The sequence below is a fragment of the Pinus tabuliformis genome, chromosome 5_2 (assembly GCF_031772625.1).
Source record: "Pinus tabuliformis cultivar Carrire ecotype Pingquan chromosome 5_2, CPIR1, whole genome shotgun sequence".
NCBI lineage: Eukaryota > Viridiplantae > Streptophyta > Pinopsida > Pinales > Pinaceae > Pinus > Pinus tabuliformis.
In genome coordinates, this window is record NC_142306.1 from 568,368,231 (window position 1) to 568,382,236 (window position 14,006).

The 14,006-nt window shown below is 39.2% G+C and overlaps 1 protein-coding gene across 1 annotated transcript; it reads left to right on the plus strand.

Moving 5' to 3' along the window:
* Positions 1-9,333: 9,333 nt before the first annotated feature.
* Positions 9,334-12,590, plus strand: LOC149160230 (uncharacterized). The gene is made up of 6 exons (XM_089434546.1): positions 9,334-9,731; positions 10,451-10,507; positions 10,897-11,144; positions 11,255-11,453; positions 11,625-11,894; positions 11,993-12,590. Exons 1-6 carry the CDS (start codon positions 9,334-9,336, stop codon positions 12,588-12,590), a joined length of 1,770 nt encoding a protein of 589 aa, XP_089290672.1.
* The last annotated feature ends 1,416 nt before the right edge of the window (positions 12,591-14,006 follow it).

The following is a 14,006-nucleotide window of genomic DNA, read 5'->3' on the forward strand; positions in this document are numbered from 1 at the left end:
ATCCCCTCTAATGCTCTATTGGTGACCTCCACCTGCCCATTTGCTTGAGGATGATAGGGAGTGGAGGTTCTATGCTTGATCTTGTGATGAGCTAGGAGATCTTCAACCAAGTGGGAGGTGAACTGGCTCCCTTGATCGGTGACCATCTCTCTTGGATAGCCAAACTTATAGAAGATGTTCTCTCTCAAGAACTCGGCCACTTTTTCTTCTGTTGCTGCTTTGATGGCTTTGGTCTCTGCCCACTTCGTCAGGTAGTCAGTGCATACAATGATGTAGGATCTTTGCCTCGAAGAGGGATTGATTGGACCCACAAAGTCCATGCCCCACTTCTCAAATGGCTCAAGAGTCACTTGAGGTTGGAGAGGCATCTCATCCCTTTAGGTCGGTTTTCCCATTCTTTGGCATTGGTCGCACTGGCTGACATATCTTCTGACATCTTGATGCAGTGTGGGCCAATAGTAGCCTGCCTGCAGAATCTTGAAGGCAGTTCTCTTTGCTGCAAAGTGTCCTCCACAAGGCCCATCATGACAGGTGAGGAGGATGTCAAAGACTTCCTCTTCCCTTACACAACGCCTTAAGATCTGATCGGGGCCAAGCTTGAACAGGTTGCCCCCAATCCATGTAAATGAGGCACTCTTTCTGATGATTTTGCTCTTCTCTTTTGAAGAGAGGTGTGGAGGGAACTGAGCTGAAACAAGGTAGTTGGCTATATCAGCAAACCATGGAGAGAGTACTTATATAGCAAAAATATGCTCATCAGGCATCTGATCATCCACCGTCCCATCTTCATCTGCAGACAAATCCAATCTAGACAAGAAGTCAACAACAACATTTTCTCTCCCTGGTTTATCAACAATGGTTAGATCAAATTGCTGCAATAAAAGTAACCATCTAATAATACGAGCATTCACATCTGGTTTATTCATCAAGTATCTAATAGCAGCATGGTCAGTATGTACAAAAGTCTGGTAACCGGTAATATAATGACGGAACTTGTTCAGTGCATGGACCACAGCTAAGAATTCCTTCTCGGTTACAGTGTAGTTCAGCTCGGCTTTGGACAAGTTTTTGCTAACGAAGTAAATGGAATATGGAAGTTTTTCCTCAACTTGTCTTAAGGCTGCACCTATGGCTTTGTTTGAGGCATCAGTGTGGATGTGGAAAGGTAGGGCCCAGTTTGGACCTCTCAAGATTGGTGCTGACACCAACTTGTCCTTTATCTCATTCAAACTCTTCTGACAATTGTCAGTCCACTTAAACTCCACATCTTTTGCCAACAGACCAAACAATGGTGAGGCTAACTTGCTGAAGTCCTTAATGAATCTCCGGTAGTATCCTGCTAATCCCAAGAAACTCCGGACATCCCTTACTTTTTGAGGAGGTGGAACCCTCTTGATGAGGGCAATTTTGTTGGGATCCACCTACAATCCTTGGGAAGAAATAGTATGGCCTAGCACGGTCCCCTCAGTCATTAGGAATTCACATTTTTCTGGACTAAGGGACAAGTTCATCTCAGTGCACTTGGTGAGGACCTTTCCCAAGTTGGACAATGCTTCCTGGAAGTTGGCCCCATAAGGGGTAAAGTCATCCATGTATATTTCCACTGCATCATGGACCAACTCCGAGAAGATGCTTAAGACATCTCTCTGAAAAGTAGCAGGAGCATTGCATAGCCCAAAGGGAAGGACTCTGTAGGCAAAGGTACCCCAAGGACAGGTGAAGGTGGTCTTATCTTGGTCTTCCGGGCTGATTTGGATTTGATTGTACCCGCTAAACCCATCCAGGAAAGAGAAGAACTTCTTTCCTGCCAGTCCATCCAACACTTGATCTATGAAGGGTAGGGGGAAATGGTCTTTCTTGGTAGCTTTGTTCAGCTCACGGTAATCTACACAGATCCTCCACTTCCCATTCTTCTTGGGAACCAACACTAGAGGGGACACCCATTCACTATTTGAGATGGGGTAGATGAATCCGGCATCCAACAGTTTTTGCAACTCTTCCTTGACAATGTCCTTGAGGGCTGGATTCATCCTCCTCTGGGGTTGCCTAACTGGTTTACAATCCTCTTTGATGTATATATGATGGGTACAGACCGAGGGATGGACTCCTTTCATCTCCTTATAGCTCCAAGCAAAGGCATCTAAGTGGTTGGCCAATAGGCTACACAACTCCTTCTCCTGGGAAGGAGATAGGGAGGAGCTGATCTTTAATGCTCTCTCAGGGCCAAACTCCACACTTTTGATTCTGGGAGTGACAGGGTCCGTTGTACAGAGGTCCACTGAGGTGCTAGCTTGGGCATCCTCCACCAACTTCTCTAAAGATAGTGCACTAGAAGGTGGATTCTGGATCAGGGTCTCAATCAGATCATCCTTGGTAGGAGGGTCTCTTCTATTGGCTTCTATGGTACACAGAGGTGCTGAATACACCTCGTCTTCTTCTCCTTCTTCCAACCAGAGGGGTAAATCATGCTCTAAAGAAGGTTGGGCAGGAGGGTATAGGACAAGTTGCTTGGACATGGGACCATTCTTGATGGTCATGTTTCCTGCCCGACAACTTATGTAAGCATCTGCAGTAGCTAACCAAGGCCTTCCCAAGATGAGAGGGTATCCAGTAAGCTTGGCCTTTGGTTGCAGAACCAGGAAGTCTGCAGGGTATTCCCAAGAATCAATAGAGACCAAGACATCCTCCACAATCCCTTCGGGAGTCACGGTGGAGCGATCTGCTAATTGCAGTACTGTCGAGGTCTTCCTCAAGGAACCCTGAAGATTGAGTTTAAGCATGGTATCTCTGGTCATCACATTGATGGCTGCCCCCAGATCAATCAAGGTGTGGGGGATAATGGTGCCATTGATGTGAACATCTACTACAGGGCTTCAAGGATCTAGGTACTTTGGGCAGATGACTTGTCCTAGCATCAGGTCAGATAGTTGTCCTATGACATTGATAGTCGAGGCATCTTTCTTCCGTCTGCCTGGGTGCTTGAAACACTTCTCCTTAACCAGCTTGTTATATATAGGCACATCCTTGATGGCTTGGAGAAGTGGGATTTTGACACACAACTGCTTGAGCTCACCCAAAAGCTCATCTTCTTCTGGGTTAGGTTGTGTGGTGGCTGTTAGTCTCTCAGGAAAGGGTGGAATAGGCTTTGGTTCACTCTCCTGATGGTTTTCCTCATCCTCTGGGGGAGGAGGTTGGCGATCTGGAAGTGTCTTTCCAGATCTAAGATTGATCTCCTGGATCTCCACAGCATAGGTAGGGCATGAGGTCTCCCCAGTATATACCTGCTGAGCCTGTCTATTGTTGGGGTTCGGGTTCGGTTGAGCAGGCATCTGAGGTTGCCTAGGAGGAGCAGGAGGTAAAGGCTGAGGTTGGACTGGTGGTGGAGGCAAAATGGCAGGAGGAGTGTTGTATTGGGGCCTCCACCCTGACTGAGGAGCACTCCATTGAGGCTACAACTGGGTATGTGAGTGATATGGATGAGAGGGAGGTTGAGTAGGATACTGAGGTGGATAAGACCATGGAGGAGGCATGGACCAAGAAGGATGAGCAGGGGGACCCCAGGAAGGCATAGGAGTCGATTGGTTGGGGTTGTAATAGGCTTGAGATGCCCCTTGCATCCCCTGCTGATAAGGTCTAGATCCTTGAGGCCTCCTTTGATTGATGAAGTAGAGAGGTTCCGTGGGGGCTTTAGTCCCTTGGTACATGGCTTTAAACCCAGGTAAGGTGGGACACTGATTGGTAGGATGGTCCTCCTCACAAACAAAACACACTTCAACCGAATGCAATGGGAATTCGTTCTTAGGGTGTCTTCTGGTGCACCTAGGACAGAAGATAGCCAAGGCTCTCTCAGCTTCTTCTTTCTTCTGCTGGATCCTTAATGTGTCCAGCTGCATGGCAATGGTCTGTCTCACCTCACTCTTAAGATCTTCTAATTGGTTTGTAAACTCATGTTTGGAGAAGGGGACACCAGTGGAGAGAAGATTTCCTCTACCTCTTTTCCTAGCTGCCCTAGAATGATTTCGGAACACAGTCTTGATGTCCTCATAAGGCAGTTGGTAAATGTCCCCCCCAGCTAACATGTGAAGGGTGTCTAAGAGATCTTCAGGGACTCCTCGGAGTAGAACCAACTTGAGGGATTCAGGGTCAAGTGTGCACCTGGCTCGTTTATAACTAAGTTGGAACCTCTCCTCATAATCCTCTAAAGACTCATCATTCCCCATGGTCATTCGAAAGATCTCTCCCTTAGTTTCCTTGGACCTACAATAATCCCTATACTTGGTATTGAAGGCTTGCTGCATCTGAGCCCAAGTAGCTATGCTATTCCCAGGTAATTCCATGAACCAGCGTAGGGCTGCATCCTTAAGGGTGGAAGGGAAAAGCTTCAGCTTTTGCTCATCTTCAGTATAGTCATAGGTTCTACAAAGGACAACAAACTCAAATAAGAAGGTATCAGGATCCTCAGTGGTCAGTCCATGGAAGTGAGGCAAAGCAGAGGGGCTAATGTTTTTCATTCTCATCTCTCCATTGGTCTCTCAGATGGGGAAAGCTCCTTCTATTCTCTCATCTTCTCTCCTATTATCAGCCATGGCTACAGATGGAGTGGTCTCTAACTCTTCTTCTTCTAGAGGGTCTTGATGTATCTTCGAATGTTCACTTATAGGTTCCTCTAGGTCACGGTCACCAAAGAAGAGTGAAGGGTGACTCAGTGATGTGGTGGGGGTGTTTGGTAGGAATTTTCCTGATCTATCACGGTTCCTACGAGGCATGAAATGGAAAGGACTTTTTTCTTTTGTTTTGAGTGCTTTTTCTTTTTCTTTGGTACCTGCAAAACTGAAACAAAGTGATCTACAACTAACTATATTGCTCAAATGAAATTGCAAAATTGGAAAGCTAATCTAGGAAAGCAGGAAATATTAATCTAGGAAAGCAGGAAATGCTAATCTAGGAAAGCAAGAAATGCTAAGCTACTTTTGCAAAAAGGGAAATGAAGTAAACTACTGAGCAGAAGTAAGAGTATGGAAGTAGAAGAAAAGAAACAATTACTAATACTCTGACGCTTCCCCGACAACGACGCCAAAAATATGGTGAGCTCCAGTATTGTAGCAATAATGCTACAACTCCTGGGGCTTCCTGTCTCTCATTTTATCAACCCGGTAGTTCGTACAAACTTGGAAGCGACGGTGCTATATGCACAAGTACTAGCTCTTGTCGCATCTGTCACTTGGTCAGCTGGCACAAGTCCTCTAGGGCTCAAGCCAACTTCTATAGGCTCTCAGAAGAAGATTGCTAATTGATGGACGAAAGCTAATCTCAAAGGAAAGCTATTCTACTTAACAAAAATGAACTAAAAGCAAATCAAAGCATGTAAACCTAGGAAACCCTAATTTAACTAGTCTGACCTCTACAATGCATGGAATGTAAATGCAACTTCTACCAATGCTGTCACTACCTCTGATAAATGAAAATGTATCATTCTAAACTACTTGCATCATGAAAGTTATGTTTTTGTATTTTCTTTTAAGTGTGTGTGGGATGATGGTGATCTTGAGCTAACTAGGATTTGGTTGTGCAGATGGGATGGAGAAGGAAGGAAAGCGTGGGATAGGTTGGGGAGGCTAGGAGAGGTCCCTAGGGATCCTTAGCACCCATCCACAGAGGTTCCTCGCATTCAGATGCTCAGCAACCGAGAGAGTGGCCTCCTACAGGATGGCTGTGGAGAATCCTACAGGATACTCTGTTTTCTACAGGATGTCTATAAATGGCTACAGGATGACCTACCGTGAGTGTTTGGAGTGATGGAGGGATGATGAAATGGTAGAGGGAGATGTGTAAGGTAGGGATGAGGCTGGTGATGGCTGTAGAAGTGAAAGATTAGGATGGGAAGTGAGTGTAGGGAGGAGGATGGAAGGTGAAGGGCTATGTCAACGAAAGGCTAGAGAATGGAAACACGTGAGGAATGAAAGACTTGGTGAGGTAACAGAGCGGAGCAGGGGTCAAAGAGATGTCTGCATGCGTGATCAAGATGGAGGACAAAGTGATGGAACGAGAGAGAGAGAGCAGTGTAAGTGAAACAAATGATTATGACTGTTACTTAACCAAAAATGCATCAACCTAAACTACTTGTGCTTGTAAATTCAATGAGCAACAATCGAAATGTGAAAGAGAACGTGCATGAAGCTGTGGTAAGGAAGTGTGGTGCCTGTGTGAATCATGTAAACGCATCTAACTTAACGTGTCTGTGTTGGCAGCAATCATGGAATCAAGAAATGCGTATTTTTGGTGGTTAATCATGGACTTCACACCAATCCCAGATGAGACGGCAGTGAGCCTTAACAACATTTTTGTTGGAGCTCCAATCGATTATATTTATCCTCTGTTACACTAAGCAAATGGAAACAAATTCACTATAAGCAAACTCCTATCTAACTCATGAAAAAGACCAACTCAACAACCTGTAATTCAAATTGCATGTGTAAATGGAAAGCTCACAGTGCTGAAAGGAAATGGAAACAACACTACAGCAGAGCAGATCTATGGCTCTCAGGTTGGGCCCTAACCTGAGAGCTATAGTCTACTTAAGAAAAACTCAGAACTAGATCACAAACTGCCTTCTTTATTCATAACTGATATCATGCCAAATTGGCTTACAAAAAGGAACGAAAACTGAACTGTGCTCCAAAATTACAATAGCAATACGAGAGTTTCAACAACCTATCTAAGGCTAAAGCCTTCATACTTATACAAAAACGAGGATCCAACAAGTGTCCTACATTTTAGGAGCTCGGCTGTCCAACTAGAGTTTAACTGCTGATCCTGTAGGATGGTCATAATTGCTGTTCCTGTAGAGCAGTTTATAACTGCTGTTCCTGTAGAACAGCTGGCCGTTTTTTAAGCTCGGAGGGGAGATGGATTAGAGCTCGGAGTTCTTGATGGGAATCACGAGGGATGTCCCTAGAACCGTGGACATCCTCTCCCAAAACCCGCAGTGCCACCTCGTTGTCTCCTTAACTCCTTTTTCGTTGTCTTTTGCCCCCTTTTAATGCCAAAACCTGGAATCAAAATGCACCAGTCACGTAGAGAGAGTGCCTACCCTTCTTCCTACAAACAACATGAATAAACTAAGAAATGCATGCATAAGCAATAAAAATGAATGGTTTGAGCAAGAAGAATAGGCCAAAATGAGCCCAAATTGTACCAAAATTGGGGCTCATCAACTTTCACTTCCGATTTTTTTATGTATGTGATCTCAACACCTATGTTACCAAAATTTTCCCACCATTCTAATTCTGTAAAGTTCCACCCAAACTCTCCGCCTTTTGCAACTAAATCCCTTTGTATCTATAAATTTGACAAAGTTAGCTCAAATGGCTTAGAAATATTGAGAAACCTAGCTTTCCACTCTAGTTTTCAAAACCGTGTATTGGACCCTTCACAAAGCGATGTTGGTGCAGCTCGTTTGGAACTTGATATCAAATAGGGCAAGCCCATGTTAACTTAGTGGCGGGGCCTAGCCCGCCCATCGAGTTGCTCTGCTCAGTTAATCACCCCCCCTTATTTTGCATTCGATATACACTTTCCATTGTTGATTTAGATAGTTGACCACATGGGAGACCTTTCATGTAAGATGTTGGAACCACGACTGTGGATGTGCCTCTTGTCACCACCCCCATCCCCCCCACCTCACTTACATAAGGGACCTCACACCCCACTAGTCGTTGATCTATGCCGTGAAATCTCTATCGTCGATCCTTGTCATGAAAGCATTAGCATAGACTCTAGTGTCCACTCTAAATCAATCATGACAATCATGATAGCTAATACGAGAGCCTCTACAACAACAAATCACATAATTCATTTTTTCATATTTTTTCATATTTTTCAATGTTTGAAAATACTGAAATTAAATCCACCAGGGAAATTATGTCACGTCAATGCTCGCACAAGCAATGGAAAATTAGAAATAAGATTTTAAAATATTAGAAATATATTTTTTAATTTACGGAAAAATGGAAATAATTAGCATTTTTTACAAAGTTTGGTTATAATTACAAAAACTTAACAAACTAATACATGATCAAGGAGCTTTGATTGCGAGGCAAATCTGTAGTCCCTGACAGAGGTAGGGACTAATAAAGCGTCATATAACATTAACATAATAATATAGAGAATGCTAACTTATGATGATTAATACAGTATGCGTTTTAGAGTGGATTAACGGTAAAGCACCTTTCCCATGGGCATGTGGCTTTCAACATCTTCTTCTTGAGTTTATTGCATAAAGCTTTTATTATTTTGAGAAAAGAAATAAAAAAATTCTTTATTATATATTTGGAAAATTCTTTTAAATTAGTTGATGGTAATATCATTATAATGATTTGGTATTTTAAATTATCATTATAATGATATTTTAATTATAATTATGTGGAATTTTTTTTTGAGATAATAAATAATAGTAAAAAATTTGTATTTATTTTGATATTATTAGTCCCTGCCTGGGACTAATAGCGATCGATTCGGCGTTGACCGGGTATTAATCTTGTGTTTGACCAAGAATATTGATGTGCATCACGATTTTAACCAAAGTTTTCCTATTAAAAAATAATATAAATGTTATTATCTAATTTCTGATTGGGCAATAAAGTTGAGGGTCTTATTGCCGGCTTTGCAGGTTTCAAGACATTCCGAGCTGAACATAAGTTAGTTTGTCCTAAGTTTTTGGTACGTGTTCTGTTCACTGCCCATTAATCGATTTTTTGCGCAACATTTTTTCTTCTTACCAAAATTTAACGAAAGTTTCCGCTAGCAATTTGGCTTCATAAAAAATTTAACCAAAGTTTAGCATTTGACCTCTTATTGGAGACCTCACATGTCCCGAGGCAATGTTAGAGATCCAAATTTTTTTTATCCAAAGTCTGAAAGGAAAACAAAAGTAAAGGGAGACACTTAACTTTTGTTAAAGTTTGATGTCTGTGTATTAATAGATAGAAACTTTAACCAAACTTTGATGTCATATGTATTACACAAATTTCATGTTAAATCGTGCCCCACAGCAGAGAAAAACTCTTGCATGTTAGCCTTCTGCCATGTGCATGATAGCTCTTTGACACGCCATGGAGCCTAGCACAACACTTGTCTCTAATCAACTTCACCACTGGTCTCTAACATACCTGCTTCACCACCCATTTGCTTATTTGCTTCTAATCTACTGCTTTGATTTACAGTTTGATAGGAGTGTAGCGAAGCAAAGAACCTATCCATTCCACTGCTTTACATTATGGTTTGACAGTTCAATATGGTTATCTACACTGATCTGTGTCTTTAGTTAAAACGACGATGGCGCAGTCGGTTCTCCCATGTAGAGGTGTTACGGCCAGTTATGTAGGAGGAATAACAGCGTTCAGCCAGCGGTCCACATTGCCCGTTGCGGGGGGCCTCAAGATTCGGTTGCCAAATGTCGCTGAGTTATCATGGGCACGGTTAGGAGAGCTACGGAGCAGCAATGCTAGGGGCTCAAGACTCGCACTGCAAAGATGGTGGCGTTGTTCCGACGCAAAGAAAAGGCAGTCACCTCGCCCAAGAAGGGGAGGGCAGGTCGGGTGGCGGTGTGCGAGGAGAAGTCTAAGGTGGAGGACATCTTCGGGACCTCCAGAGGGATCGGTTTCACCAAGGCCACGGGTAATAAGGAATAAGGACGTGTGGTCCCTTGGGGATTTCGAGGGAACAACACGCTGGTGATATAGACTGTGTAACATGCAGCTCTCATGGGTTTGAATGTTCATTGGTGGGTTAATTAATATAGTGACGAACAATATTGGAATTTGCTCTATCAATGAGTTGGGTACATCTTATGTTTTATATATTGAGAGCTCCTGAGATCTTTTTACCTGATTGTCTCTGTTAAATGATAGAATTCGCAGAAGAGAAATGATATGAATGATCATTTTATTTCCTCTCTGTGGTTGGAGAGAAGACGTGGAGCAAGAGACAACATCATTCTTCACATCCTTTGTTTGCAAGTGAGATAAGTTTGTTAGTTGTCAAAAAAATGTTGCAGTTTGTTAATTAATTGCAAAAACATAGTTGCAGGTTGAAAGCATGCAAGCATAATCTATGTGAATGTAGATTAATGATAGAGAAATGAAAATAACAATAATAATCATTTCGAAGGGAGTGAAGATCTAGAACATGGAACATCGTCATTCTTCAAATCTTTTGTTGGAGATAGTTTTAAACTGAGAATCAATTAAAATAGTGATCATTTGATTTCTTAATTGCAGTGGAAGAAGAGCTGAAGCACGTGACAAAAATGGTTTCCAGTTTTTCCTTTGACATTTTTCAAGAAAACTAAGGTATGTTTGCCTAACATATTAGATAAGAAAATATGTGGAATTGTTAATAATGTTAGCATTAAGAAAATGACAATAATGGTCATTTCATTTCTGATTTGTAGGGGAGAGAAGAGCTGGATCAAGGGGCAACATCGTTCTTCAGATCCTCGACATAGAAAGTATGTTTATTCCTCGTCAAAGCTCCAGAATGGTTGCAAGTTGAAATAGTAATTGAAAACTTGCCTAATGTTGTATTGTTGTATTTTAGTATGTTTTAAGTATGTTGGTTCACTCCCTGGATTGCAATAATAATCTTGAATCGAGAGTTCTCAAGGCAAAGGTTTTTGGCCATTGTCTGCATTATTGACATAATATTATGATGAGAGAATCCAAGGTTAAGCTTAGGCTTTGGGACTTGTATGTTGAGTTTCAGTGGAGAGTGAGTTGGGGTTGTTGAGGGCTATGAATAATGTCAATTTGAGAGATCCTATGTTTTAATGGATGACATACATTTCGGCACGATTTTCCAAATGATTTATTTCTGGCAATAATTGACTTTGGATGGCAGGGGATTAATTCAGAAATACTTTGTGGAACCTCTCCTGTATTCAGATATGGAATATCCTATGCATGATCGACATATGAACAGATCGAGCTATCTACCGGGGCATCCTTTTTTGAAGAAAAATATCAAGCATTACTCCAACTTCCATCAGATATTGTTAGTTGGAGAAGGGGACTTTTCTTTTTCTTTATCTCTGGCTAATGCATTTGGGTCTGCAGAAAACATGGTTGCCACCTCTCTTAACAGTAGAGGTCTCAAACGTTTCCTCCAATTTTTCTATGTGTTTTTTTGTTGTGTTTATGATTGCTATTGTTTACGTTTTGTGTTATGATTAGTTTCTATATTTATGCCCTTGATGCAGAGAAGCTGCTACAGTTTTATAATTCAGCCCATGAGACACTCTCAAAGTTGGAAAGGCTTGGAGCACTGGTATTGCATGGCGTTGATGTAACCACAATGGAGGAGCACCATATCATAAGGAAGATGAAGTTCCATAGAATTGTCTACAACTTCCCTCATGCAGGATTTTGTGGACAGGAATACCATTCAACAGTTATCAAGTAAGTTTTTTAGACCTTATATAATTTCCTGCTCCAACCAAATTTATGAAAGTGATATAATCCTTTTGTTAAATCAAGGTATTTATTTTGCAAGTGGAGATTAGAGCATCTAGCCACAAATGCATAAAAAAATATTATAATTGGTCAAATTTGTTTTTCTGTACTTTGCAGCAAGCACAGCCACTTGTTGAAGATGTTTTTCAAAAATGCAAAGACTATGGTAAGCGAAATTGGAGAAATTCATGTTACTCACAAAGAAAAAGACCCATACAATAAGTGGGAGTTAGTGAAACAAGCAGAAGAATGTGGCTTACTTTTGAAAGAATCGGTTAACTTTACAAAAGAAGATTATCCTGGCTACGTTAATAGAAGGGGAGCTCTACCCAATGCTGGTGGAACATTCTTTTTGGGAGAGTGTCGAACTTATAAGTTTGTCCTATGGTAAAAGCATTCTGGAACAAGCTTTTTGTATAAGACATCTTCCTTTGTAGGATAGCATTTTTACATACTTTTTCTTATTTGAAATTTCCATTTTGCAGTCCAGACATTCTTTACAAGCGCGAAATAATGGCCATACAAGCAGTATTGCCAAACATTTCTTCCGAAATCTCTGCAGAAAACTTTCACATAGCTATTTTGGAACCGGAACTTCGAAGGCAAGTGACATGCCCTCGAATGTCAGGTGAAATGGCAAAGGCAAATGCAGAGACTTCAGTTAACTACTTGAAGATGCTTGCAGACAAAGAATTTGCAAGGCAAAGGATTGCCACCCTCCATCAAATTGCACAAGCTTGGAGAGTAAAAGCAACAATTGCTGAGCAATTAGATGCAGCTTTAGAGTTGAAAGAAGATGCATTTAAGAGAAAAGAGACAATCCTTGAGGAGGCTATTTTGGAACTTCAATCTGAAAGACAAGCCAGGAAAAACGCTGAAACAGACAAAGCCCATTTGGAGGCATGTTTAAACCACTTGCAGTTAGTTTTAGTTGAGGAACTCAACGAAAAAGATGAATTAAAGAGGCAGAGGGATGCGGCCCTTTTGAAAGAAGATGCAATTCTGAGAAAAGAGGCACGCCTTAAGGAATTTAATATCTATTACATCATTGCAAATTTAATATCTATTACATCATTAATATAGTGGAAGTTATTTCATATATTAACACTATTAATTTTAATCAAAATCAATAGACATTATTTATATATATTAAAGAAATATGTGTAACATTATTTATATATATTAAAGAAATATTTGTATTGTGGGGTGATATATGAGATTGCATGATTATTGTTATTGGAATAATGGCTAACTTTGTTTCAGATATATAAATATATAGTTGCACGTCATACCTAGAATATTTAGAAAAAAATCAATGTTACAAATTCGATGGGAACAATCATATCGATATTATATAGTATTTAGTATGATAACTAGTGTGTTGTTGCATTTGAATTAATTTCGACCTCTTTGAAAATCAAATAAGATAATTTTTTAATAGAAAAAATCAATGTTACAAAACTCCATGGGTTATATAGTATTTAATATGGTAACTAGTGCGTTGTCCCATTTCAATTAGTTTCGAACTCTTTGAAAATCAAATAAGATAATTTTTTAATAAAATTCCATTCGCAACTAGAAAAAAAGTAAAAAACTGTGAATATATATATATATATATATATATATATATATATTCAAAAAATCTAAATTTTAAAATATTTTAACAAATTGTTATATTTTTTAAAAATTTGAGAGATTTTATCCCAAAAAATATGAAAAAAGAAAATTGGAGATTTATTAAAGCAAATCATAATTTTGATATATAATGAAGTTTGAAATTAGTGTGTTGTCCCATTTCAATTAGTTTCGAACTCGCAACTAGATAAAAAGTAAAAAACTGTGAATATATATATATATATATATATATATATATATATATATTCAAAAAATCTAAATTTTAAAATATTTTGACAAATTGTTATATTTTTTAAAAATCTGAGAGATTTTATCCCAAAAAAAAATGAAAAAAGAAAATTGGAGATTTATTAAAGAAAATCATAATTTATTGGAGATTTATTAAAGCAAATCATAATTTTGATATATAATGAAGTTTGAAATTAAATTAATAAGTAAATTTATAATTATAATTTGTTTTATTATTTTAATAATTAATTTTATTTAATTTCAAAAACGATAATAATAAAAAATTATTTTTATTTGAGAATATAATTTATGGTGTGATTTTTTCTTTTCTTTTATATTTTATAAAAATTTTGGTTGATTTGTTTAAATATTTGGTTAAAAATGAGATGCTTTTAATTTTAAGTTATTTAATATATATATAATTTAATTTTAAGTTATTTAATATATATATAATTTAATTTTAATGTTTTGGGATTTTTCTAAGATATTAAATTTATGTTTGCATTTTATAATAAAAAATAATTATAATTTTAACATATGATCATATTCTAATCTTAAAAACCCAAAAATCATTTCAAATTTCAAATTTAATTAATATTTTTATTTTTTTAATATTGTTTAATAATTTTGTTTTAA